At 42.7% G+C, this 27,812-nt stretch overlaps 1 protein-coding gene across 1 annotated transcript; it reads left to right on the top strand.

Annotated features, from left to right (window-relative positions):
• Positions 1-27,746, top strand: LOC140202430 (ectonucleotide pyrophosphatase/phosphodiesterase family member 7). Its single transcript, XM_072267295.1, has 4 exons — positions 1-268; positions 15,026-15,171; positions 24,753-25,376; positions 27,438-27,746. The coding sequence occupies exons 1-4, from the start codon at positions 1-3 to the stop codon at positions 27,744-27,746; spliced, it is 1,347 nt and encodes a 448-aa protein (XP_072123396.1).
• The last annotated feature ends 66 nt before the right edge of the window (positions 27,747-27,812 follow it).

The following is a 27,812-nucleotide window of genomic DNA, read 5'->3' on the forward strand; positions in this document are numbered from 1 at the left end:
ATGGGAACTGGCAAGAAGCCTCTCATTTTCGCAGCACTGATATGCTTCTTGGTAATTGAGGTGAAATGTGTGCCGATACACCAGACTCACAGTAGCAAGAAGCCAAATAAACTCCTGTTGATTTCCTTTGATGGATTTCGTTGGGATTATGATCAGGATGTCGAGACGCCTTTTCTGGATTACTTGGTGACCACAGGAGTAAAGGCAAAGTATATTAATCCACCTTTTGTAACCATGACATCGCCTTCACATTTTACAACCATCACAGGTGGGATTTCAGAGTAAAATAACAATCTTTCTCAGTGTTGATTGAACTGGCTCCATGTTGCTAATTTACTGTTTTATTCATGACTATTATGGTGGCACAGTAGCCTAGTGGTTAGCACAGCGCTTTACAGTACCTCAGACCGGGGTTCAGTTCCTGCCGCTGTCTGTTAAGAGTTTGTGCATTCTCCCTGTGACTATGTGGGTTTCCTATGGATGCCGCGGCTTCCTCGCACAGTCCAAAGACATCATACTGTTTGGTAGGTTAATTGGTCATTGTAAATTGTCCTGTGATTAGGCTAGGGTTAAATCGGGGGTCGCTGGGCAGTGTGGCTCAAAGGGCCAGAACGGCCTATTCTGTGCTGTCTCTCAGTAAATAAATAAGTTTAGACAAGAATGGGACTTGCTGTTAAGCAGTTGAGCATCAAAATGCAGAACTTGTTGATAGATCTTGCTGTTGAATTTGTAACACTGCTTTATCACTGAGCTTCGCATCCAGGATCTATGAGGCTATATATTTGAAAGCAGATTTATGCTAATTTATGTTACTTCAAATTATTTGTATTTTCTTCAATATGTTTAATTATTTAACCAGGTGTTATACCAGAATGGTCTTAAGCCTGAAGCGTTAACGTTGTTTCTCTTTCTATAATTACTGCCCAACTTACTGAATGGGTAAACAAAATTTTCTAATTTTGTTTCAGGATAGTAGGATTTTGGAAGCATTGGTGCTTCCCCTCTGGTCAACATTGCTGATTTTGGAGATTTAATGTGGCTTTGTAAAGGAGTTGTAGTAAGTTGATGCAGGGAAATCAGTAGATAGTATGCTCTGTTAGTAGTACTCAGCAGCCACAGTATGCAGAGGTGGACTGAAAATGGTTAAAAACCCTTTTTAATTACCCTCAGAACAAATTAGGTAAGCAAATAGTCAAATAAATTTATTTTGTACTATAAATTCTTTTACATTATCATGCTATTAATCTCTGATCTCCAAGCAATAAACTGGGATGAAAGGGCATATTTCATCATTTGTCTTTCCAAACAGGCCAAGTGGCCTGTCAGCACTTTCTTTTATGACGATCATTATGAAACACAGGAGTGATTTCATTAAGGTAAGAACATAAGAAATGGGAACAGGAGTAGCCATCTGGCCCATGGAGCCTCCTCCGCCATTCAATAAGCTCATGGCTGAACTGACTGTTGATTCATCGCCATCTACCTGCCTTTTCCCCATAACCCTTAATTCCCCTACTATGCAAAATTCTATCCAACCTTGTCTTCAATATATTTACTGAGGTAGCCTCCACAGCTTCATTGGGCAGAGAATTCCACAGACTCACCACTCTTTTGGAAAAACAGTTCCTCCTTATCTCCATCCTAAATCTACTCCCCCGAACCTTGAAGCTATGTCCCCTAGTTCTAGTCTCACTTACCAGTGGAAACAACTTTCCTTCCTCTATCTTATCTATCCCTTTCATAATTTTATATGCTTCTATAAGATCTCCTCTCATCCTTCTGAATTCCAGTGAGTACTGTCCCAGGTGACTCAATCTCTTCTCATAGTCTAACCCCCTCAACTCTGGAATCAGTCTGGTGAACCTCCTCTGCACCGCCTCCAAAACCAGTATATCCTTCCTCAAGTAAGGAGACCAGAATTGCACACAGTACTCCAGGTGCAGCCTCACCAGTACCTAATACAGTTGCAGTATAACCCCCCTGCTCTTAAATTCAATTCTTCTAGCAATAAAGGCCAACATTCCATTTTCCTTCTTGATAGCCTGCCGCACCTACAAACCAACCTTTTGCAATTCCACCACAAGCACTCCCAAGTCCTTCTGCGTAGCAGCATGCTGCAGTATTTTACCATTTAAATAATAATCAGATCTTTCATTTTTCCTTCCAAAATGAATGACCTCACATCACCAACATAGCATTCCATCTGCCAAAACCTTGCCCACTCATTTAACCTATCTATAGATCTCTGCAAACTCTGTGTATCCTCTGTACAATTTGTTTTTCCCCTCAAGTTAGTGTCATCAGCAAACTTAGATACACTACACAAGTTCCCCTTTTCCAGATTGTTAATGTATATCGGGAACAGTTGCTGACCCCTATGGCACACCACTTACCACTGATTTTCAACCAGAGTAACACCCAAGTATCTCAACCCTCTGCTTTCTATTGGTTAGCCAATCCTCTATCCATGCTAGTACATCACCCCAACTCCATGCATCCCTATCATATGGATAGTCTTTTATGTGGCACCTTATGGAGTGCCTTCCGGAAATCCAAGTAAATAACGTTCATCTGTTCCCCTCTATCCACTGCACTTATTATATCTTCGAAGAACTCCAGTAAGTTTGTCAAACAGGACCTGCCTTTGCTGAATCCATGCTGCGTCTGCATGATGGATCCATTTCTTTACAGGCACCTTGCTATTTCTTCTTTAATGATAGCTTCAAGCATTTTCCCAACTACAGATGTTAAACTAACTGGCCTATAGTTTCCTGCCTTTTGCCTACATCCTTTTTGAACAATGGTGTGATATTCGCCATCTTTGAATCTGCCAGGACCTGTCCAGAGTCCAGAGAATTTCGGTAGATTATCACCAAAGCCTCTACTACAACCTCTGCCATTTCTTTTAGTACCCTGGGATGCAATCCATCGGGACCAGGAGACTTGTCTATCTATAGGCCCACAAGTTTGTGCAGCACTACCTCTTACTGATAGCTACTGTATCAAGGCCCTCACCTCCCATCACATCCATAACATCTCTCTTTGGTATGTTAGACATGTTCTCCACCATGGAGGCCAACACAAGATAGTCATTCAAAGCCTCGGTCACTTCCTCATTACCCAATATCAAAGGACCTACATTCACTTTGGCCACCCGTTTCCACTTTATATAATGAGAAAAACATTTTATATTCTATCTTCCCTTTCTTTATTGCTCGCTTAGTGGTTCCTTGTTGCTTTTTAAAGTTTTCCCAATCTTCCAGTTTCCCACTACTCTTGGTGACTGTATGCACAAGCTTTTAGTTTGATGCTTTCCTTTATTTCCTCAGTTATCCATGGCAGGCTACCCCCCACCCTTACTGTCCTTGCTCTTAACTAGAATATGCTTTTGTTGAGCACTGTGAAAAATCTCTTTGAAAATCTTCTACTCAACCATCCCACTATATAGCCTGTGTTCCTAGTCTACCCTATCCAACTCCTCCCTCATCCGGTTGTAGTCTCCCTTGTTTAGGCATAATACACTGGTTTCAGATCAAACAATTGCTCCTTCCATTTGTATGAGAAACTCAATCATACTGTGGATTCCATGAGGATCCCTAACCACAAGGTTGCTAATTTTACCTGTCTCATTACACAGGACCAGATCCAACATATCATGCACCCTTGTAGGTTTGGTAACATGCTGTTCAAGAAAGCAATCACGTATGCATTCTGTGAAGTCCTCCCCACAACTGCCTTGACAAACTTGATTCACCCAGTTTATGTGCAAGTTAAAGTCCCCCGTGATAAAAGTTGTTCCATTCTTACATGCTTCAGATATTTTTCGGTTTATTGCCTGTGCCACTGTAATATTATTATTCGGTGGCCTATAGACAACTCCTACAAATGACTTTTTTTCCTTTGCTATTCCTAACCTCTGCCCAGATGGATTCAACATTCCGCTCCTTAGATTTTATATCGTCTCTTACTATCTCCCTGATCTCATCCTTAGCTAAGAGTGCTACCCCACCCTCCCTTACCTTCCTGCCTATCTTTCTGTATTACCTGATATCCTTGGTTATTTAATTCTCAATCCTCTCCACCCTGCAACCACGTTTCTGTAATGCCCCCTAAATCATACCCCTTTTATACTGATTTGTGCCACAGGTTCACTGACTTTGAGTTCACATTTAACTCTCTAATCTTCTTTATCCAATGCCAATTTGCTCATGGCGCAGAGATTACGACTTTTTTGGTCCTGCTTTTTAAGTTGGTCCCTAGCTGCTCAAATTCCCTCAGGCAAACCTCTTTCCTTGTTATACCTATGTCGTTGATACCCATGTGGACCATGAAAACTGGATCTTTCCCTCCCACTGCAAATTCCTCTGCAGGTCAGGTAAGATGTCCGAAGCCTGGGCACCAGGCAGACAATATAGCCTTTGGGATGCTCTATCCCTGCGACAGAGAACTTTGCCAATTCCCCTGACTGTACTATCCTCAATTACCACTACATTTCTCTTCTCTCCCCCCTCTTAAATGGCTCCCTGAATTAAGATGGAGATTTTGGTAAGAACAAATTGATCTGATTATTACTCATTGTCCATTTTCATCAACACTTACAAAATACTGGAGGAACTCAGAAGATCAGGCAGCCTCTTTAGAGGGATATGAAAGTCGATCTTTTAGGCTGAGGCCCTTCACCAGGACCCGAAACATCGATTGTTCATTTCCCTCTATAGATGCTGCCTGATCCACTGAATTCCTCCAGTATTTTGTGTGTGTTGATCCAGATTTCCAGTATCTGTAGTCTCTCTTGTGCTCCCTTTCATCATTATGATTGTTTTATTCTTACAGTTTCTAATTGTGGTAAAGGGTACACATTTTGGACACAGCTCAGCACAATGAGGGTCACTAGAGGGAGGTGATTTTGAAAGGAGTAGAATATGGAAGCAGGGATGTAATGCTGATGCTTTATAAGGCAATGGTCAGAGTGTACTTGGAGTATTGTGAACAGTTTTGGGCTCTTTAAGAAAAGATGCGTTGGATTTGGAGAGGCACCAAAAGAGGTTCGTGAGAATGATCTGGGGAATGAAAGGGTTAATATATGAAGTGTGTTTGATGGCTTTGGGTCTGAATTTGCTGGAGTTTAGATTAAGTAGATGTGGGCAGGATGATTCCTATAGTGGAGGGGTCTAGGACCAGAGGGTACAGCGTCGGAATAGAAGAACATCCCTTTAGAACAGAACTGAGGAGGAATTTCTTTCGCCAGAGGGTGGTGAACCTGTGAAATTGCATATGTTGAAAGTAGAGGTTGATAGGTACTTGATTAGTAAGGGTGCGGAAGATTACTGGAAGAAGGCAGGAGAGTGAAGTTGAGAGGGATAATAAATCGGCCATGTTGGATGGGCTGAATAGCCTAATTCTGTTCCTATGTCTTATAGTCTTGTCATGGAAACCAGCATCCCCTCGATGGACTCTGTCTACACTTCTCACTGCCTCAATGAAGTTGCCAGCATAATCAAGGACCCCACCCACCCCAGACATTCTCACTTCTTCCCTTTTCCATTGGACAGAAGATACAAAAGCCTGAAAGCACATACCACCAGGCTCATGGACAGTTTTTAATCCCACTGTTAAAAGACCATTCAATAGTTACCTAGTGCAATAAGTTGGAGTCTTGACCTCACAATCTTTCTCATTATGATCATGCGCCTTACTGTTTACCCTGTTACGTACCCAGTAACTGGGTTGCCAAACCAGCAGAAATGGAACACTCGTTGGAGTCTGTGATTACTAGGAACTAATAAAGTTTTATTAAAGAAATAAGTAATACAGTACACTAATCGCAAGGATATAATGTAACAGGTTAGCAACGATAGTATACACATATACACAGAAATAGGGTAATAGGAATCAACCAAGCTCTATTGCAGTCTAGGGGTAAAATGATCAGTATTAAGTGAAGCAGAGTTCAGTTCAGTCTAGTGTAGTTCGAAGTAATCGCTGTTGTTGTACTGTTGGAGAGAGAGAGAGAGAGAGTGAGAGATGCAGTTGGTTTCAGGCAAACCTTTTCGATGCCTTCTGATCCAGCTGTGGTCACCGACTGTGACCCCTCCGTTCCAGATGTGACCGTCCTTCCATGGTGAACCCGGCACCCAGGCAAGGGTGGACACACACCAGGTTCCCACCGATCGTACCTTTATACCGTCTGAGCCTCTGACCGATTCCCGCGAACCGGTCCTTCAATCTCCCACCACCTTGTGGGGCACACTGCTCTTTCCAGGGTCTCGTGGCATGTCGGTTCCGTGCCTTTGCAAACCTGCTATTTTTATCCCCCTGTTGGGGTATCACCTGTCCATCAAACTTCAAACAGTTCAGGTTCAAAGCAAACGGCCTGTCGTAGACACCAACATCGGAATTGTGCTTCTTTCTTGTTAATCTCTCTCTTTTCTCTTATTAGCATTTTGAATGTTTCTCCATTGTCTTCTGTTATCTCTCTCATTAGCATCATCCGTCCTGCAGCTCTGCTTGGCATCACACATGACACCCCCCACCCTTAAAAGGATTTTTACCGGGGTAAAAATTATGGGCATGAATGCACATTATAAGATACACACTAATATACAGGTAGTCATCAGCCATTCGGCTAATATAGAGAACTTTAAGTTTTAACACCTGGACAGACAATCAGCAATCACATTGTCAGTTCCTTCTATATGTTTTATCTTAATATCAAATTCTTGTAATACCAGGCTCCAACTTAACAAACGTTTGTTTTTATCCTTCATTGTGGCCAAAAACACTAATGGATTGTGATCAGTGTACACTATCAGTGGTTTCCGTGCCGGACAAATATAAACCTCAAAATGTTGTAATGCCAGAATGATTGCCAGTAATTCCTTCTCCACAGTGGAATAATTTCTCTGATGGACATTAAACTTCTTAGAAAAATAAGCCACTGGGTGTTCAATCTCCTCTTTGTCTGTCTGTAACAGCACCGCCCCTGCCGCTTCGTCACTAGAATCTCTTGCTAGGGAGAAGGGTTTTGAAAAGTCAGGCGCATTCAATACAGGGTGGTGACACAATATCACCTTCAGACTCTCGAAGGCTTGTTGACAAAGGTCGTTCCACACAAACTTCTCATTCTTCGGCAAGAGCTTAGTAAGAGGGAGAGTAATATCCGCAAAGTTTTCGCAAAACTTCTGATAGTACCCCACCATCCCTAAGAACCTTCTCAGAGCTCTCTTGTCTGTCGGGATGGGAACTTCAGAGATAGCCTGCACCTTAGCCTGCATTGGTGCCAGCTGCCCCTGTCCTACCACAAATCCCAGATAAGTGACCTTCGCGTGGCCGAACTCACTTTTCGCGAGGTTCACTGTCAGGTTGGCTTCAGACAGCTGTTTAAACAGTTCCTCTACTGCCACAATGTGCTCCTCCCACGTGTCACTCCAGACCACTAAATCGTCACTATATGCTTCTGTGTTCTTTAACCCTTTTATCACTGAATTAATCATCCTTTGGAAGGCCCCTGGGGCGTTCTTCATGCCAAAAGGTAAAACATTATACTCGTATAACCTGGATGGAGTGACAAATGCTGAGATTTCTCTAGCCCGTTCGGTTAAAGGAACGCACCAGTACCCTTTCAGCAAATCGATCTTTGTGATGTACTTAGTCCTCCCCACTTTATCGATGCAATCGTCTACCCTTGGGATGGGGTAAGCATCAGTTTTTGTGATGGCGTCCACCTTTCTGTTATCTGTACAGAATCGTATGCTCCCATCAGGTTTCGGGACAACCACACAGGGAGAAGCCCATTCCGATTTGGATGGCCTAATAATACTTGTGGCTAGCATGTGTTCAATTTCTTTCTCCACTAGCTTGCCCTTCTCCAAGTTCATCCTATAGGGGTGTTGCTTAATAGGCTGATCTGATGTAACAACAACATCATGTACCATCCCCTTGCAACGCCTCGGGACATCCGGACATACATCTGCATGCTGGTTAATTAGCTTTATCAGCGGCTCACTCTGTTCAGCGGTTAAGTGAGAGACCTCATCAGCAAAGTTGGCCAAAACAATAGAGTTCTCCAATCTGGTCGGCACCATATTTATCTTTTCAAGATGGGTTTTCCCCTTATCATTTGGCACCCCAGCCTCATTTATTTTTGTGATAACACCGACTAGATCTGCTTTCTTATCGTGGTAAGCTTCTAACATATTAATATGTACTAATTGGGTTGGCTTACATCTGTCTGGCATTTCAATAACGTAATTCAAAGAGTCTATCTTTTTAATCACTTTGTACGAACCGTGGAATCTCGCCTGGAGGGGGTTGGTTACCACTGGAAACAGAACTAAGACCCTATCGCCCACTTGAAACACTTGTTCGCGGGCACATCTATCATACCACTGTTTCATTTTAGTTTGGGAGTGTTGTAGATTTTCTTTGGCAAGGTCACAGATCCTTTTAAGCCTCTCATGAAATTTTAAAACATAATGAGTCACATTGACTTGTACTGTCAGACTGGACCATTGCTCTTTCAGTAAGGTCAGAGGTCCTCTGGGCTGATGACCGAAGACAAGCTCGAATGGGCTGAACCCCAGTGACTCCTGAACTGTGTCCCTTACGGCAAATAACAAGAGGGGCAAAGCATCATCCCAGTCTCTAGCGATCTCTTGACAATAAGTTTTAATCATGGTCCTTAATGTTGCGTGGAATCTTTCCAAAGCCCCTTGGGACTCCGGGTGGTACGCGGAGGCCAAAATCTGCTTTGCTCCCATCTCATCCAACATCCATTGGAATGTGTAAGTTGTGAAGACAGTCCCCTGATCTGACTGAATTTCCCTTGGCAACCCCAAAATTTCACAGGCGCCTTTACCACTGCAGGAGCCTTGACGCTTGCCGGGGGCACAGCCTCCAGAAACCTGATGGCGGCACACATCATAGTCATCACATACTCTCGCCCACTCGTAGTTCTGGGCAGGGGACCGACAAAATCCACAATTATTCGGGAAAAAGGTTCCCCGAAAGTGGGTATCGGTCGTAGGGGCGCTTTAGGCCGGACCTGGTTCGGCTTTCCTACCACCTGACGGGAATGACACGGTCTACAATATTCAATAATATCCTTCCTCATGTTCAGCCAGTAAAACTCTTTCATAATTCTATCGACTGTTTTCCTCACCCCAAAATGTCCACCGAGGGGTATCTTGTGGGCCAGGTTAAAAATCTCATCCCTATAAGTTTTCGGCACTACCACCTGGTGTACCACCCCCCACTCCTCATCTGCGGGCACGGTACTTGGTCTCCACTTCCTCATCAGTACTCCCTCCTTCACATAATAGCCCACTGGTTCCCTTTTTATTTCTGCTTCGGAGAGAGCTGTCTCCGTCAAAACCATCAGCTCCCCGTCCCGTTCCTGTGCCTGTATAAATTCCTTCCTCGTTAATGATAAATCTACCTCAACTCCCTCACTTCCTTCTGCTCCACTATGCTCCTTCTTCTCACTTTCTAACCCCTCCTGGTACGAGGCTGGTAAAAACGTCTCAGCTAAATTGACATTCGCTTCGGCAGCCTTTCTGGACATGCGCTGAGTAACTGTGCAAACGGGATAAACCTGTGAGTCCGTGGGTGGGTCCTCAGTCCTGGCAGGCTTGCTCGTCAGCTTTACTGCTGGGTACACATCTCCGCCTGCAAGGTCGTTACTGAGTAAGACCTCCATGTCTTCCATTGGTAATTCGGGCCTCACCCCTATCATGACTGGTCGGGAGACCAAGTCGCTTTCTAGGTGTATCTGGTGCAAAGGTACTGCTTCAGTCCCTTTCCCAATGCCTTTTATCACACTGACCTCCCCAGTCTCGGTCTCTGCACTAAAGTCTAACACCCTCCTTAAGATCAATGACTGACAAGCCCTAGTGTCTCTCCAGATCCGTACTGGAATTGGGTTTGACCCCTCCTTCACCGACACCAATCCAGCTGAAGTAAACTTCTCGTGCCCTTCCTGAACTCTCTCAGACCTCTTCTCCCCTAGCGGTTTGTTTGCTGGCTCAATACAGCCAGTCGGAGTTGTCGTTTTTCCTTTCCCCATTTCCTTCTTTGGGGCAAAACACCTGGACGCAAAGTGACCGGCTTTCCCACAATTATAGCATACGACCCCAGGAGACTTCCTACCAAACTGCTTCCTGTCTTCCTTATCCTTCTCACTAGTCCCCGGCTTACTTTCTGGCTTTTCCGGCGAACTTTCTCCGCCCTCTCAACTACCCTTCTGGTAGCACTTGCTCGGGATAAACTTCACTTTGTGCGTTAACGTGTACTCATCCGCTAACTTAGCAGTTGCGGCTAAGGTTTCTGCCTCTTTCTCATCTAGATAGGGCCTCATACCTTCAGGGACACAACCTTTAAATTGCTCAATCAGTATTAGCTGTAGCAGTTTGTCATAATTCCCAGTGACCCCTTTCGAGGTGCACCAACACTCACCATACATTTGCATCTCACGGGCAAACTCTAAATACGTGCGGCCCCACTGCTTCCTCACATTCCGGAACTTTCGCCAGTATGCCTCCGGGACCAACTCATAAATCCTGAGTATAGCCTCTTTCACCACATCATACCTCTGGGCATCTTCTGCTGATAATGCTGAGTAAGCTTGCTGAGCCTTCCTCTTAAGCACGCTCTGAAGCAAAACAACCCACTTATCCCTCGGCCAGTCCTGACTTGCAGCAACTTTTTCGAAATGTAGAAAGTACCGATCAACATCGGCCTCCTCAAGTGGGGGAACCAACCTAACCTCTTGGGTCGCCCTGAACCCTCCACCTTGGTCCGGCATTTGGCCCCTCTCTAGCGCCATCCTTAACTTCTCCAGCTCAAGCACCCTTTCCTTCTCTCTCTCTTCTCGTTCTAACTGCTTTACTCTCTCTTACCGTTTTAACTGCTTCATTTGGAACTCATGTTCGAGCCTTAATTTTTCCATCTGCAGCTGCACCGCCTCCCCACCAGGTCTGCTCATAGACAGCACCTCCAGCTCCCCATGGGGAAACACACCTTTAGATACATAATGCTCAATGATAGCTCTGTGCATCTCCGTTCTCCTCATCGTCGGCTTCCCCTTAAAAAGATTTAACCGTTTTGCAACAGTCGCCAATTCTGATTTCCTGGCATCCTCTAATGCCTCCAAGGTTGGTACCTTTAGAAATTCCTCAATCTCCATTTCTGCTGTTTGCCCTTTTTTTTCGTTCGGGAATTTTAACCCAATCAATTTACCCAGTCCCAATTTTGGCGTTCAAAATCCCGGACGAGATCCCCACTTATGTTACGTACCCCCGTAACTGGGTTGCCAAACCAGCAGAAATGGACCACGTGTTGGAGTCTGTGATTACTGGGAACTAATAAAGTTTTATTAAAGAAATAAGTAATACAGTACACTAATCGCAAGGATATAAATGTGTCAGGTTAGCAACGATAGTATACACATATACACAGAAATAGGGTAATAAGAATCAACCAAGCTCTATTGCAGTCTAGGGGTAAAATGATCAGTCTTAAGTGAAGCAGAGTTCAGTTCAGTCTAGTGCAGTTCGAAGTAATCGCTGTTGTTGTACCGTTGGGAGAGAGAGAGTGAGAGATGCAGTTGGTTTCAGGCAAACCTTTCGATGCCTTCTGATCCAGCTGTGGTCACCGACTGTGACCCCTCCGTTCCGGATGTGATCGTTCTTCCGTGGTGAACCCGGCACCCAGGCAAGGGCGGACACACACCAGGTTCCCACCGATCGTACGTTTATACCCTGTGAGCCTCTGACCGATTCCCGTGATCCGGTCCTCCAAACTCCCACCACCTTGTGGGGCATACTGCTCTTTCCAGGGTCTCGTGGCGTGTGTGCTCCGTGCCTTTGCAAACCTGCTATTTTACTTCAAACAGTTCAGGTTCAAAGCAAACGGCCTGTCGCAGACGCCAATATCGGAGTTGTGTTTCTTTCTCGTTAATCTCTCTCTTCTCTCTTATTAGCATTTTGAATGTTTCTCCATTGTCTTCCGTTATCTCTCTCATTAGCATTGTCCGTCCTGCAGCTCTGCTTGACGTCACACATGACAACCCACACTGCACTTTCTCTGTAGCTGTTACACTTTGTTCTGCATTGTTATTGCCTTACCTTGTTCTGTTTCAATACATTGTTTAATTGTCTGATCTGTATGAACAGTATACAAGACAAGCTTTTCACTGTGTTTCATTACACATGACAATAATAAACCAGTTCAATACAATTCACATTGCCTGTGTAGGGTTAATGTAATTGGGAGAAATGTACATAACTCACAACCACCAACACTGGGTTGGGGTTTCCCTTTAAGAGGCTGGTCTGACGTGATGATGTTATTATGTAAAAGGTTTTTAGTGTACTTTTAGTCCCTCCGAAAGGAAGTATAGCATGTTTGACTGTGTGCTTCTTGGTCTCTATGTGGCCATTTCACAGTGTTCATTGACCACAAGTCCCCCAAGCATGCGATGGCCAAAATAACAAACCCTTGTTCTGCATGGCAGCTACACCACCTGGCCTACATATCAGTTCACAACAGCTGCAATGTGGCTCAGGCGTTTATCAGCACCTGGGTTGCTTGGTTTGGCACCCCATCTGATATTTCTTCAGACCTCTGGGCTGTGATGGTCTAGAACCTTGGTGTTAGGATATAGAACACCACTTCATAGTCCAATGGCCTATGTGAGTGGTTTCACCACTCCTTAAAGGCTGATCTGAGGGCTTCCCTGACTGATGAGTGTTGGCATGATTGGCTCCCATGGGTCCTGCTGGGGCTCAGAACTACTCCAAAGGAGGAACTGCAGTCTTCCACAGTTGAGTTGGTATACGGGCAGCCGTTATGAGTACCAGGTGAATTCATTCCTGATGCCACGACTGCCTAGTTGGCCTCTCAACAGCGTTCCCCACCCTCCTCAGTAAATTCAATTCCTTTTCATTTATTCCGACCACCCATCATGGCGTACAGCACCATCTCGGCATGGTGAAATATTCTGCTATTAAGTAGATGAGCTTTAATTTTGTCGATAGCAGATATTACAAGAGTCATCCGTGAAAAAAGTTGCTGGCTGAGGTTTTTGGCTGCAAGATGTTGACGATGAATTACGCAGTGGATTGCAAACAGACTTGGAATTTCTTTTTTCATAAATGCCACTAAACTAGAATGACGACCTGTTGTATATGGTACTCTATCTGTTACACAAGAAATTATATTCCTAATTGAAATACTTTTATCCTCAATATACATTTTGAGCTCATCATAGATTGATTCTTCATTGATATTTGTTTTGAACTTCTTACAAAAGAGAATTTCTTCATAAACTTTTCCATTTTTGATAAACCATACATATGCCATCAGCAATGTCTCATTGTCTCGTACAGTTGACTCATCCAGTTGTATCCCGAATTCTAATTTTTGTAGCTCTGTGCATAGCTGAGACTCAATGTCTTCACTCGTTTCGTCAATACGACAAGCTACAGAGTTATTACTCAGAGGAATTGATTTTAAAATACTGGTATGCATTTTGAGAACAGTGGTGAACACTTCTGATACAACAGACATTATTAATGTTTCATCAATTGTATGATGCTTTCCACACTTTGCTGTCATTTAGGAAATGTTAGAAGAAGCAATGAGACCACTATCAAGGTCATTTTTAGCTTTCTTGGCAAATGACTCCAGTGTGCAACACTTTTCAAATGTTTCTTTCATCTTCTGGAACAGAGAAATAACCTAAGTAGCCTTTTCAGGGTGTCTTTTATGGAAGTGTTCCTGCAATCTTGATGCTTTCATGGCTTCATTTGACAATACAGTATTACAAAAAAAAACATATAGGGTGTCGCTGATCTAACAGAAATGGAATAAAACCATACTCCAGGTACGTAACGTTGTATTGACGCAATTTTTGTAGCTATTGGTTCCTAGCAGAGTTAGAATTCAAGACTTCACCTCCTTCAGACTCATAGAGATAGCACCGTACATATTTATCCATCATTAGTAGGGCTAAATTAAAATAAAAAATTAGCACAAGCTGGGAATGCCCATCAATGTTGGCGACAGCAGTGAGTTGCCATGGATGGAATGATGGTAGTGGCACGCAAAGGAATGGCAAGGCGAAGATGAAGACAATCACAACAGCGGAAACTACGTCAACAGAGATTCAGTTTGGAATCTGAACGTTATTTGGGATAGAGCCGGTGTTCAGCAAGCTACCTTTATATTATTCCAGTTAGCACGATTGACCAATCACCTAAGGTCTCATAATCCCCAAAGATGTTTCTTGACCTGCATATATGAAGCCAAGGTTGCTTTGAACTCCTCAGGACGAATCCTTGGGGTTCGCAGGTTCACTGATTGGCTCTATTTCACTGCCTGCAGAGCTATAGCTCTTCCTGTGTTCCAGTGCCTGATCCTTTTTTTTTGGAAGTGCCTGCTCCACTAACGGTTGGTCAGGTCTCCTGTCTCAAGTTAGGGTGGTGCTTACCATCCTCCCCATAAATCTTGGGTATCCTCTGATGTCTTCTATTTCCCTGAATTCCCCCTCAGGATACGTAAGCACCCTCTTGGAGGGCGGTACTACCCCTGTTGGGAATCACTGATATAGAGTAACACAGTGCAGAAACAGTCCATTCTGCCCAGTGAGTTTTTGCCAACCATTTAGTATCTTTTTATCCTAATCCCTTTTTTATTTCCCCACATTCCTATCAACTCCCCCCTAGATAATACCATTCACCTTCATCAATTAATGCACACGTCTTGCAATGTGGGAGGAAATGCTGCTGACTGTCCTAACATGTTGCCCCTGAAATTTCTCCAGAATGCATGGAATAGGAGAATAAATCCACAGATTTAAAATTTGATATGGAGTTTTCAGCTTTGGACTATTAAAAAGTATTAATAACTTCAGAGTTGGGCAGGTTATAAAGCAGTGGTTTGCAATTTATTTAGTTGATTGAATATATCTGGTTTTGATGTTCCTTGTTGGTTTTGTAGCTGCAGTTACATTTGTTTTCTTTCACAGGACGGTGGATTGAAGATCATGGAGTTGTTCACAATATGTTTTACAATACGAAAACCATGCTTAAATTACCACACAAACTCACACTGAGGAAAACTGTGTGGTGGGATAATGGAGTGCTTCCTTTATGGATCACAGCACAAAACCAGGTTTTTTCACACTTTGATTTACCTAATTATAGAGCTAAGAGCAAATTGTCTATTAACCAAATTAAGTAAAATTGTAGAACTGTACAGCACAGAAATGGGCCTCTTGGCCCACCTCCTCTATGCTGACTATGATACCTGCATTAGGCCCATATCCCTCTAGGCCTTTGCTATCCAAGTACCTGCCCAATGTCTTTCAAACTGTGCCTGCCACCTGCTCTGGCATCCTCTGCTTGAAAAACGCTCCTCTCAGATCTCTTATAAATTTCTCACCTCTCACCTTTAGACCTGTGCTCTCTCATTCTAGACTTCCCTCCCTTAGGAAAAATTCCAGGCTATCTATCCTATCAAGGCCCCTCAGTTTTATAAACCTGCGGGTTTAGAAACCTCAGCTTTCTATGCTGCAGTGAGAAGAAACACAGCCTAACCAACCTGTCCTCATAATAGGCTTTTATTCCAGGCAATAACACATTGAATCTCTTCTGCACTCTCTCGATTGCTAAAACATCTTTCCTGTAATATGGCAACCAAACTGTATGCAGTACTCTTAAGTGCTGTCTACAGCTGTGACACGACATCACAACTCTTATGCTTAGTGCCTTGGCCTATGAAGACAATCATACCATCCCTTTTTCATACCCTGCCTACCTGTGTCATCACTTTCAGAGAGTTGCCCAAAATCTCTCTGTACGTCAGTGATCTGAACGTGCCTGTCATTTACTCTATATGTCCTAGCAGACTTCCCAAAGTGCACTACCGCACATTTGCCTGGATTAAATTCCATTGCCACCACTCACCCAACTTCCTAGCTAACCTGACACCGTTCTTCACTATCTATGATTGATAACAACACTGACAGAAACATTTTGACCACAATATTTCTGTTCCAAAAGATAGATCTTACTATTCATGTCTAGTTAGAGCATGTGATTCTGGGAATGTTAAATCTGAAAAGTTTTACTTTGTTTTCTAAGTCCAAAAGCCCAGTAGATCCCATCCTATTGGGTGTATAAGGATGTGGTGCTGGATTAAATTTAGAATAAGTTAAATTAAATCTCATCAGTGGGCTCCTATGCCATACAGGATACATCCTACAATGAACAGGATGTAAAATTAGTCCATCCTGTGGCAACAATTACCCCTATTTCCACCCCCCACCCCCAGCCCCATACCAATTACCATCCTAGGACTGTCAAATCACTTGATTATCACTTGACTCAAACAGTTAGTCCTGATGAAGGGTCTCGGCCCGAAACATCGACTGTGCTTCTTCCTATGGATGCTGTCTGGCCTGCTGTGTTCCACCAGCATTTTGTGTGTGTAACAAATACTTATCACCTTCTCATAAATGGTACCAGCAACATTCATGTTATCTAGATAATCTGATCTTCACCCTAGCACAGGCATTCCCTTTGTTTACTAAGCACAGAGATTCAGCAGACGCTGGAAATCCAGAGCAACACACACGGATTGCTGGAGGAACTGATGGAAATGAATAAAAAGTTTACGTTTGGGGCCAGGACCTTTCACCTCCATTGATGCTGCCTGACCTGCTGAGTCCCTCCAGCAGTTTGTGTGTGTTACCCCTTTGTTTCTGCTCCCCAGCAGAGTTACCTTCTCAGTTCTCCAGTTCCTTGGCCTGTGATGCTAATTCTGCTGACATGAGAGCTTGCAGATGCTGGAGTCTGGGCAGTCAGTGGGTCACTCAGCATCCCTGGAGACAAAGGAATGATTAACGTTTTGCGTTGACACACTGCTTCAGGATTTAGAGTGGAGACAGAAGACAGCTCGTGTAAAGAGGTGAAAGGGAGGGGTGAGATAGGCTAGTAGGTGGTGGGTCAACCCAGGTGATGTGGAAGATGATGGGCAGTTAAAGCAGGAGGAGGAGTGGAGGAAGGAGTTTTGAGACAGGGTGATTATAGTTGGACACACATAAGGAAAAAAATGGGCTGATGGAGTCAGGGAGAGAAGAGGACTAAGGTAGAGATATAGACTGGGAAGTAATATGGAACGAAACAAGGGAGGGATGATGGGTAGATGGGCGTGGGGACAGGAAAACTAGGTCCAGGGAGAAAAAAAACTGAAGATGAAAAAGTGTGTGGGTGATGGGCAGGTGGAACCAGGAGGTGAAGAGTAATGAATCTATGCAACAGTGGGTTGAGGGGCTTGGTGGGCAGAATAGAATGGATCCTCTAATAGAGACAGAACCTAGGTCTCCAGTAGGACTGGGAAAGGAATATGTAGGTTAGATAGATCGCAAAGCAGTCACCTTGGTCTTGCCAAATGCAGTAGTGGAGGTTGGAGGAGGTGAATCTCTGCCTCACCTCAAAGGACTGTTTAGATCCTTGTATGGAGGGATGGATAAGAAAGGATTAATTCTGTGTTCATGTTAATTCTGTTTATTTCTCCAAAGGTGCTGCTTGACCTGCTGAGCATTTCCTATGTTCTCTACTTTCTACTTATATACTATTAAACAGTTAACTACCAAATAACAATATTTTCATACATTTTAAAAACACTTTGATTAAAAAGACCTAGAAATTAGTCTGTACAATGTCCAAAGATAAAAGTATTGTGGAGATGAGAATCCCTTTAATATGGTATTAATGACATTTTCCTCATGTTTCTATTTGAGCTGACACCAGTCTTGAAAGAGAATGGACTTTTTATTTTGAGGTCACATAATCTGGCAGGGTTTTTCTCACATCCAGTTCCCTTAGAGAAGGTCAACCTCAATGCATCACCCAAAGTTAGTTTCTAATCAAAATTAAAATTACTTTTTAATCAAAATTAATGCCAAAATCATTACACAAGCTGTAAATCTGAAGGAAAAACGGAAAAAGCTGGAAGCACTCAGGAGAAATAGGCAGCATACCTGGAAAGAACTGTTGACAGCCTGGGGTTTGAAACAATAGCTCTGGTTTTGATTTTCATTTACAGTTGAATTCATTGCCTCTTCCCTTCCAGGAATGCCAACCTTGAAGAAATTTTTCTCTGCTCGGACAATCTAAATTGTGACATGGACAATTCTCTCACAAAAATAGCAGTTTTTAATAATGCCTGAAGATCAAAATGAGTATTATTGAAAGGTTAAGACATATTTCCCTTGCAGTTCTTGGCACTGTACTTCACAGCTCTGCCATACAAACCTCATGTGGATGGATCCAAACTAGGACTGCAGTCACCACATCATTAGATGTTTTCAATTGGCTTCCAAGTACCACCCCCATCTAAATTAATTTGTCAGATATACCTAACAAATCCTGCAAAAAAAGTTGTATGTTCATCGGATTATAAATGATTTAAAAAACTGAAACAGACTTCTGATAAAAGATGTGCCAATCATGGAAGGAAGTTGTCAGGAAAATTGTAAGTGCATGAATGCCCTCTATAAATGCACGTTAGGGAAACCTGCAATGCAGCCAAATGCATGCTCCAATGAAAATGCAGAGTCACATTTAGCAAAAATAGGAGGAAATGTTTTTAAAGTACAACTGCTGAATATTTAAAATAAGAACAAAATGCTGGAAACATGGGTCAGGTAGAATCCATGGAAAGAGAACAGTTAACATTTTAAGCCCTTCATGAAAAGTGGAAAAGAGAGTTAAAAAAAAGTTGGTTTTTAATAGCAGTGATAAATCAAAAATAAAGATTAGATTAGATTAGATTAGATTCAACTTTATTGTTATTGTACCGAGTGCAGATACAAAGCCAATGAAATGCATTTAGCATCTGACCAGAAATGCAAAGAATAGTGTTATTTACAAAATAAAGGGGATATTTCTGACAATGTGAAACTAAAATCATGAACTCCACAATGATAAAAAAATGGAAAATGCTGGAAATACTCAGCAGATCAGACAGAATACATGGAAAAAGATACTGACAAAGTGCCTGGGGCCTGAAACTAGAGGTCTATCTTTGATTTTCGTCATGATTGTGAACTTCAGGAAGGGTAAGACTAAGGAACATGAACCAATCCTCATAGAGGGATCAGAAGTGGAAAGAGTGGGCAATTTCAAGTTCCTGGGTGTCAAGATCTCTGAGGACCTAACCTGGTCCCAACATATTGATGCATCTATAAAGAAGGCAAGACAGCAGCTCTATTTTATTAGGAGATTGAAGAGATTTGGTTTGTCACCTAAGACACTTGAAAATGTCTATAGATGTACAGTGGAGAGCATTCTGACAGGCTGAATCACTATCTGGTAATGGGGGGGGGGGTTGCTATTGCACAGGACCTAAAGAAGCTACAGAAAGTTGTAAAATTAGTCAGCTCCATTTTGGGTATCAGCCTCCTTAGTATCCAAGACATTTTCAAGAAGCAGTGCCTCAGAAAGGATGGTGTCTATTAAAGACCCCCATCACCCAGGACATGCCTTCTTCTCATTGTTACCATCAGGAAGGAGGTACAGAAGTCTGAAGGGTCACACTCAGTGATTTAGGAACAGCTTCTTCCTCTCTGCCACCCGATTCCTAAATGGACATTCAACCCAAGAACACTACCTTGCTTTTTCACATTATTTCTGTTTTGCGCTATTTTTAATCCAACTATCTAATATACATATTTACACCTACTGAATTTATTAACTTATTTATTTTTTTCTACGTTATCATGTACTGCATTGAACTGTTCCCGCTAAGTTAACAAATTTCATGACACTTGCGGTGATAATAAACCTGATTCTGATTCTAAATGAATTAATGTGGCAATTTGAAGCATGTTATGCTTTGTGTTGCTAATAGCCAGGTTGTGAAACATGCCCAACAACCAGACTATACTACTGGTCTTCTCTGGATTACAAATACTTGATCTGTGTACAGTTTGCACATGCAAATGAGGATTAGGATTAGGGAACCAGCAGGATGGATTTGGTGGCTACTGTGGGGCTGTGAGCGTCTTCTGCCACCTGAGAGTTCAGTTTGTGGCTGCATTACTGATATGCAAACTGTCCAGGTTCTGAACTGTTTACAGGAACAGAACCCTGCTGGAAACCCTGGGGAGCAGCTGTAATAGAAAGACCTAACAGAGATAAAATGATAATAGGCTGAAATAGCCAGTTCTGATACTGACAGAATGAAAAGACGAGTTACCCCGAAGATGGAGGAGCTTGATACTGAGTTCAGAGGCTGCAAAGTGCCCAGAGGAAAGATAAGATGCTGTTCTTGTTGCAGTGAAAGAGGCAAAAGGGTCAGGGTGGGAGTGGGATGATGAGCAATAGAAATATAGAAATTTACAGCACATTACAGGCCCTTCGGCCCATAATGTTGTGCCATCCATGTAACCTACTCCAGAAACTCCCTAGAATTTCCCTATCGCATTGCCCTCTATTTTTCTAAGTTCGATGTACCTATCTAAGAGTCTCTTAAAGGACCCTATTGTATCTGCCTCCACCACCATCTCTAGCAGTGCATTCCACGCACCCACCACTCTCTGTATGGAAAAACTTACCTCTGACATCCCCCTTGTACCTACTTCCAAGTACCTTAAAACTATGCCCTCATTTCAGCCCTGGGAAAAAGCCTCTGGCTATCCACACAATCAATGCCTCCCATCTTCTTATACACCCCTATCAGTTGTCTTTTCATCCTCTATCGCTCCAAGGAGAAAAGGCCAAGTTCACCCAACCTTTTCTCTTAAGGCATGCTCTCCAATCCAGGCATCATCCTTGTAAATCTCCTCTGTACTCTCTCTATAGTATCCACATCTTTCCTGTAATGAGGTGACCAGAGCTGAACACAGTACTCCAAGTGGGGTCCTAACTAAGGTCTTATATACTGTAGCTGTAACATTACCTCACGGTTCTTGAACTCAGTCCCATGGTTGATGAATGCCAACACACCATATGCCTTCGTAACAACACTGTCAACCTGCGCAGCAGCTTTGAGTGTCCTATGGACATGGATCCCAAGATCTCGCTGATCCTTCACTCTGCCAAGAGTCTTACCATTAATATTATATTCTGTCTTCAAATTTGACCTATCTAACTGAACCACTTCACGCTTATCTGGGTCGAACGAACTATCCATAACCGTCTTCTGTGGCCAAGCCAATTCTGGATCCACAAAGCAAGGTCTCCTTGGATCCCATGCTGCTTTACTTTCTGAATGAGTCTCGCATGGGCAACCTTATCAAATGCCTTACTGAAATCCATAAACATTACATTCACTGCTCTACTTTCATCAATGTGTTTTGTTACATCCTCAAAGAATTCAGTCAGGTTTGTAAATCATGACCTGCCCATGACAAAGCCATGTTGACCATCCCTAATTAGATTATGTCTCTCCAAATGCTGATAAATCCTGCCTCTCAGGATCTTCTCCAACAATTTGCCCACCATTGAAGTAAGACTCACTGGTCTATAATTTCCTGGGTTATCTCTTCTCCCTTTCTTGAACAAGGGAACAATGTTTGCAACCTTCCAATCCTCTGGTACTTCTCCTGTCCCTATTGATGATGCAAAGATCATCACCAGAGGCTCAGCAATCTCCTCCCTCACCTCTGACAGTAGCCTGGGGTATATCTTGTCTGGTCCCGTTGACTTATCTAACTTAATACTTTTCAAGAGCTCCAGCACATTCTCTTTCTTAATGTTTTTTCACTCATGCGTTTCAGTCCACCTTAAGTCATCCCCACAATTGCCAAGATCCTTTTCACCGATGAATACTGAAGCAAAGTATTCATTAAGTACCTCCGCTACCTCCTCCGACTCGAAGCACACGTTTCCACTCTCACTCCTGACTGGTCCTATTCTCACATGGCTCATCCTCTTGCTCTTCACATACTTGTAGAATGTCTTGGGGGTTTCCTTAATCCTGCTCGCCAAGGCCTTCTCAGGCCCCTTCTAACTCTCCTAATTTCATTCTTGAGCTCCTTCCTGGCACCCTTGTAATTTTCTAGAGCTCTAACCGTACCTAGTTTCATGAACCTTTCATAAGCTTTTCTTCTTGACTAGATTTTCAACAGCCTTTGTACACCGTGGTTCCTGTACCCTACCATCCTTTCCCTGTCTCATTGGTAAGTACTTATGCAGAACACCATGCAAATGTTCCTTGAACATTTGCCACATTTCTGCTGTGCATTTCCCTGAGAACATCTACTCCCAATTTATGTTCCCAAGTTCCTGGTAAAGGAGATAGGGTTGTGATCACTTCCTCCAAAATGCTGTCACACCGAGAGACTTGACACTTCACCAGGTTCATTTCCCAACACCAGATCAAGTACAGCCTCTCCTCTAGTTGACTTATCTACATATTGTGTCAGGAAACCTTCCTGAACACACCTAACAAACTCCACCCTATCTAAACCCCTTACTCTCAGGAGATGCCAGTCCATATTAAGAAAGTTAAAATCACAACAGACCTATTATTATTGCACCATTCCAGAATCTGTCTCCCTATCTGCTCCTCGATGTCTCTGTTACTATTGGGGGGGGTCTATAAAAACACCCAATAGAGTTATTGCCCCCTTCCTGTTTCTGACTTCCACCCACAATGCCTCAATAGACCATCCCCCATGACTTCCTCCTTTTCTGCAGTCGTAATACTATCCATGATTAACAGTGCCACACCCCCACCTCTTTTGCCTCCCTCCTTGTCCTTTTTGAAACATCTAAAGCCCAGCACACTCAGCATCCGTTCCTGCTCCTGAGTCATCCAAGTCTCCGTAATGGCCACAACATCATAGTTCCACGTATTGATCCATGTTCTCTAAGTTCATCTGCCTTGCTCATGATACTCCTTGCATTAAAATAGACACACCTCAAACCATCTGGCTGAGTGCTTTTTTGCTCTATCATCTGCCTATCCCTCCTCACAAACTCCCTACATGCTGACTCTACTTGTGCGCTAACCGCCCCAACACTTCGGTTCTCACCCCCCTGTTTTAAACCCTCCCCAACAGCATTAGCAAACCTCCTCCTAGGATATTGGTTCCCTTTCAGTTCAGGTGCAAACCGTCCCACTTGCACATGTCACCCCTTCCCCGGAAAAGGCTCCACTGATCTAAGTACTTGAAACCCTGCCCCCTGCACCATCTCTTCAGCCACTCATTCACCTGCGCTTTCTTCTTGTTCTGACCTTCACTAGCTCATAGCACAGGGAGCAATCCAGAGATTACAGCCTTGGGGGTCCTGCTCTTCAGCCTCCTTCCTAACTCCCTAAACTTACTGCACAAGACCTTTACCCCTCTCCTGCCTATGTCATTGGTACCAACATGTACCACGACCTGTGGCATCCACCCTCCCCTTCAAAAATATTCTGCAAACACTCGGAGACATCCTGGACCCTAGCACCCTGAAGACAACAGGCTATCCTGGTGGCTCTTTTGCTGCCGCAGAATCTCCTATCTGTCCCCCTAACTATCGAGTCCCCAATGACTATTGCTCCAGTTGACTTTACCCTTCCCTTCTCAGGTTCAGAGCCGACCGCAGGGCTATAGGTCAGGCTGCTGCTGCCTTGCCCAGATTGGTCATCCCCCACAGCAGTATCCAAATGGTGTACCTGTTGCTGAGGGGAATGGCCACAGGGGGACCCTGCACTGTCTTCTTTCTCCCTTTACCTCTCTCAGTGTTCACCCATCTACTGCCTGAATTCCACACTCTGGGTGTAGCCACCTGTTCAAAAGTCATATCTATCAATTGCCCTGCCTCCCAGATGATCCTAAGTTCATTCTACTCTGGCTCCAGCTCGTTAATGCGGTCTTTCATGATCTGGAGTTGGCTGCACTTCCCGCAGGTGTAGTCATCGGAGACCATCAGGTTCCATGAATTCCCACATCCTACAGGAGGAACATTTCACTGCCATATCTGCCATCCTGTCTGCAGTGTACAATGGGCAACCAAGACCAAATTTTCTAACCTGTGTCTTTGGCCTCAGCCTCTTCTTGTTGAAGCCTCTTGAGTCAAAGCCTTATACTCCCACTCTCAACACCGTCCTACTTTTAAATTAAAGTGGAAAATATAGGCATTTACCAATTTGTGCGTACTCTTTTTCAGAAGGCTATGAAGATTTATCTGCTTTCTCTCTCTTATTTGTAAAGTAACAAAAACCTTGGAAATTACCTCTTGCACTGCATCCTGTCTGCAGTGTTCTTCAGAAGACGGTGCAGTCAAGGAATTCCGTATTGCACAGGAAAGAGAATTACCTAATTTCTTGTCAACATTGCCAGTACTGAAGAAGTAGAGTCATTATATGACCCTTTAATGCAAAACCTTGGAAGAAAGATGATACTCATAAGGGAAATTTTACTCCATTGTTTCAGAATCTGAGTCGTGTTATACAAGAATGCTTGCCAGTGATGTTCTGAAAATGACATTAATCAATTTTGTGTTTTTTGAAACAATGTTAGGGAGATTGATAATACAGTTAAATGAATTTTCTAGGGCATTCTTTCATTCATTAATTAATTAAAAATTTGATTAATTTGTAAAACAACACCAGCAATTTCCCTGGATACAGAAAATAATAGCAGGGACATTTTCCCAATGAATTATTAGAAGGGTCATTCCAAAGTTCTTTTGCAAGTTAACTTTCACCATTAAGAGTAAAAAAAAAGTAACAAATATTTTGAATTCTGCATACAGGGAAAAAAAGTTGCATCATTTCATTACCCAGGAGGAAATGTGACCTATGGCGGACAAGCAGTGTACAGATCTCTGGGAGAATCACTCACTCACCCAGATTCTAATGAAACAGAATGGAAAATAAATATTGATATGGTCCTGGATTGGTTTGAAAAGGAAGACTTTGATTTTGTAACTCTTTACTATGGAGAACCTGATGGCATCGGGCACAAAGTTGGACCAGAAACACCTCAGAGGCAGGATATAATCCGACAGATTGACAGAACCATTGGTTATTTAATATCTAGTATTGAAAAGCACAATCTGAAAGACATACTAAATGTTATAATAACTTCGGACCATGGAATGACAACAGTAAAGAAAAACCCTGAAATTGATGAAATCAAGCTGTCAAATTTTGTCAATTTTAAAAATATTCGATTTGAATTATTAGACTATGGAGGATTGGGGATGATTTCTCCAAAGAATGGAAAAACTGAAGAAGTCTACCAGGCACTGAAGAATGCCCATCCTCATCTAAAAGTATATAAAAAAGAAGAATTTCCTGAAAGATTTCACTATAGCAAGAATGATCGTATTTTGCCCATCCTTGTTTATGGAGACATTGGCTATAGTGTAAATGGGGTAAGTGGCCCTGAATTTGTTTCCTTTTAATTATTTAAGAGGTGAAAAGGAGAGCTATTTCTTTGGTAGCTGAGAGGGATCTAATGGTATCAAAATTTATGAATCTATATATTCTTTATATGTTCAACATTGATCTAATTGAAATTATGAATAGCAAAATAATATGAACGTCTTCCTTCAGAAATATTTATTTCTCTAGTGCCTTGTCAACGAACAACTTCTGAAATGATGAGTTTGCTGATTCCACCCTCAGTTCTTTCTATTTTCCCTGTGAGTTTCATTCATACTTGTAGGCCCTTTTTAGTCAAACTTTCAGACAGCAGCAAAATACGAAAACAACGGCCATTTAGCTCATAGTGATAGTGTAATCATGCTGTTGTACTACATGAAAACGGGACCCTTAGCCTACCAAACTCATGTCAACCATTAAGCACCCATTTGCACTAGTCCTTCTAATCCCATTTTATTCTCCTAACTTTCCCCTTCAAACCTTCATATCCGTACTGGTGGTAATTTACAGTGACCAATTAACCTACCAACCAACAGACCTTTGGGGTGTAGAAGGAAACCAGAGCACCTGGAGGAAACCTGAATTGACACAGGGAGAACATCCACACTGACAGCACCAAAGATCCGAACTGAACCCAGGTCACTGGAGCTATGAGCTGTGCCAAAGTGTAGCCCTTCTCATTCCTTAATTCTATATTCTTATTTTACTCAAACAAACCAGTTTTTTCTACACAGCGTTCCCAGATTGAAGGCATAAGAATCTGCAGATGTTGGAAACTGGAGCAACAAACAATCTTTCGAAGAAACTCAGCAGGTCAAGCAGTAGCTGTGGGAGGAAAGGAATTGTCAACGATTTGGTTCAAATTCTGAGGCAGGGTTTTAACCCGAAACATTAACAATTCCTTTCCTCCCACAGATGCTGCCTGAAATTGCTGAGTTCTTCTAGCAGATTGTTATTCCCAGACTGAAGAGAGGAATCCTCAGTACTGTAGGATGTCTTGAAATAGAATCACTTTAGCGTACCATTCTCAGGAAGAACACACTGAGATTGTGCGTATATGTGCAGAAAAGTACAGGTCCCAACTCCACTGCCTTGTACTTTATCAAGATATTTAAACAAACTGGTCACTAGAATTTAGAATTTATTTTATTTCTTACATCCATCTCACAATATGAGGGAGTTAAAATCTTTATGTTGCATCTCCGTTGCTTTGTACAGGCAATAAGGAAGGGAAATGTGGGAGGATATAGTCCAAACACTCAGATTGTATACATAATTGTTTTGTATACATCTATGTACAGTCAAAGACACAATCAGGTACAATATGTATTGATAAATCCGATGGCTTGATGAATGAAGCTGCCCCAGAGCCTATTGGTCCTGGCCTTAATGCTGCGGTACCATTTGCCAGATGGAAACAGCTGAAACAGTTTTTGGTTGGGGTGGCTGGAGTCCCTGGTGATCCTTTGGGCCCTTTTTATGCACCTGCTGCTGTAAATGTCCTGAACAGAGGGAAGTTCACGTCCACAGATTTGCCGAGCTGTCCATTACTCTCTACAGTGCCCTGCGATTGAGGGAGGTAGAGTTCCTGTACCAGGCAGTGACACAGCCAGTCAGGATGCTCTCTATGATGCCCCTATAGAAAGCCCTGAGGATATGGGGGACTCATGCCGTACTACTTCAGCTCTCTGAAGTGAAGGAGGTACTATAGCGCTTTTACTGATTCTTTTACACACTAATTACTGAAACACTTATTACTTACAGTATTCAGTTCTACTCTTTCTTCCCTCTCATAGCTGTTTCTTCGTCACACAATTCCCTTACTTGGCTTCTGGTTACGAATGCAACTGCATTTCTTTTAAGTTGCTGACTGATTTTCACATTTACAAAAAACTGTAGACTCAGTGACATTAGTTTTGTCATTGTTTTAAATTCAGTAAAGTGATTTACAGGATTTCATTATTTATAAGACAATGGCTACAGATTTCTGGATAAAAAACACAATAGCAAAATTGACTAAACTATTTAAGACTGACCATTTATCATTTCAGAGAATCATCATATACTTAAACAAAGGAGATCATGGATTTGACAATGGAGAAATGGATATGAAGATGATTTTCAGAGCTTTTGGCCCAGATTTTAAGAGCTCTTACCTGGCAGGGCCCTTTGACAGTATTCACATATACCCTCTGATGTGCAAGTTATTGGGAGTGAAACCTGAACCAAACAATGGATCACTGGCATTCACTAATGAAATGCTTGTAGATAAATCTGGCAAAATACCTGCAACCAATTCTCCAGGTATTGAAAGAGCAACTTCTGCATACACCTATACATTTTATGACATAGACATGTAACTTTAAGAGAAAATTGCATTGTTTATGTTCAGTGTGTGGAAACTAATACATGTGAAAATGTCAGCT

The sequence above is a fragment of the Mobula birostris genome, chromosome 9 (genome assembly GCF_030028105.1).
Source record: "Mobula birostris isolate sMobBir1 chromosome 9, sMobBir1.hap1, whole genome shotgun sequence".
NCBI classification, from domain to species: domain Eukaryota; kingdom Metazoa; phylum Chordata; class Chondrichthyes; order Myliobatiformes; family Myliobatidae; genus Mobula; species Mobula birostris.

Coding starts and splice junctions, on each gene's coding strand:
- LOC140202430 (XM_072267295.1), top strand. CDS start 1: ATGGGAACTGGCAAGAAGCCTCTCATTTTCGCAGCACTGATATGCTTC. Junction 269..15,025: donor ACATTTTACAACCATCACAG/GTGGGATTTCAG, acceptor TTTCTTTCACAG/GACGGTGGATTGAAGATCAT. Junction 25,377..27,437: donor TTGGCTATAGTGTAAATGGG/GTAAGTGGCCCT, acceptor TTATCATTTCAG/AGAATCATCATATACTTAAA.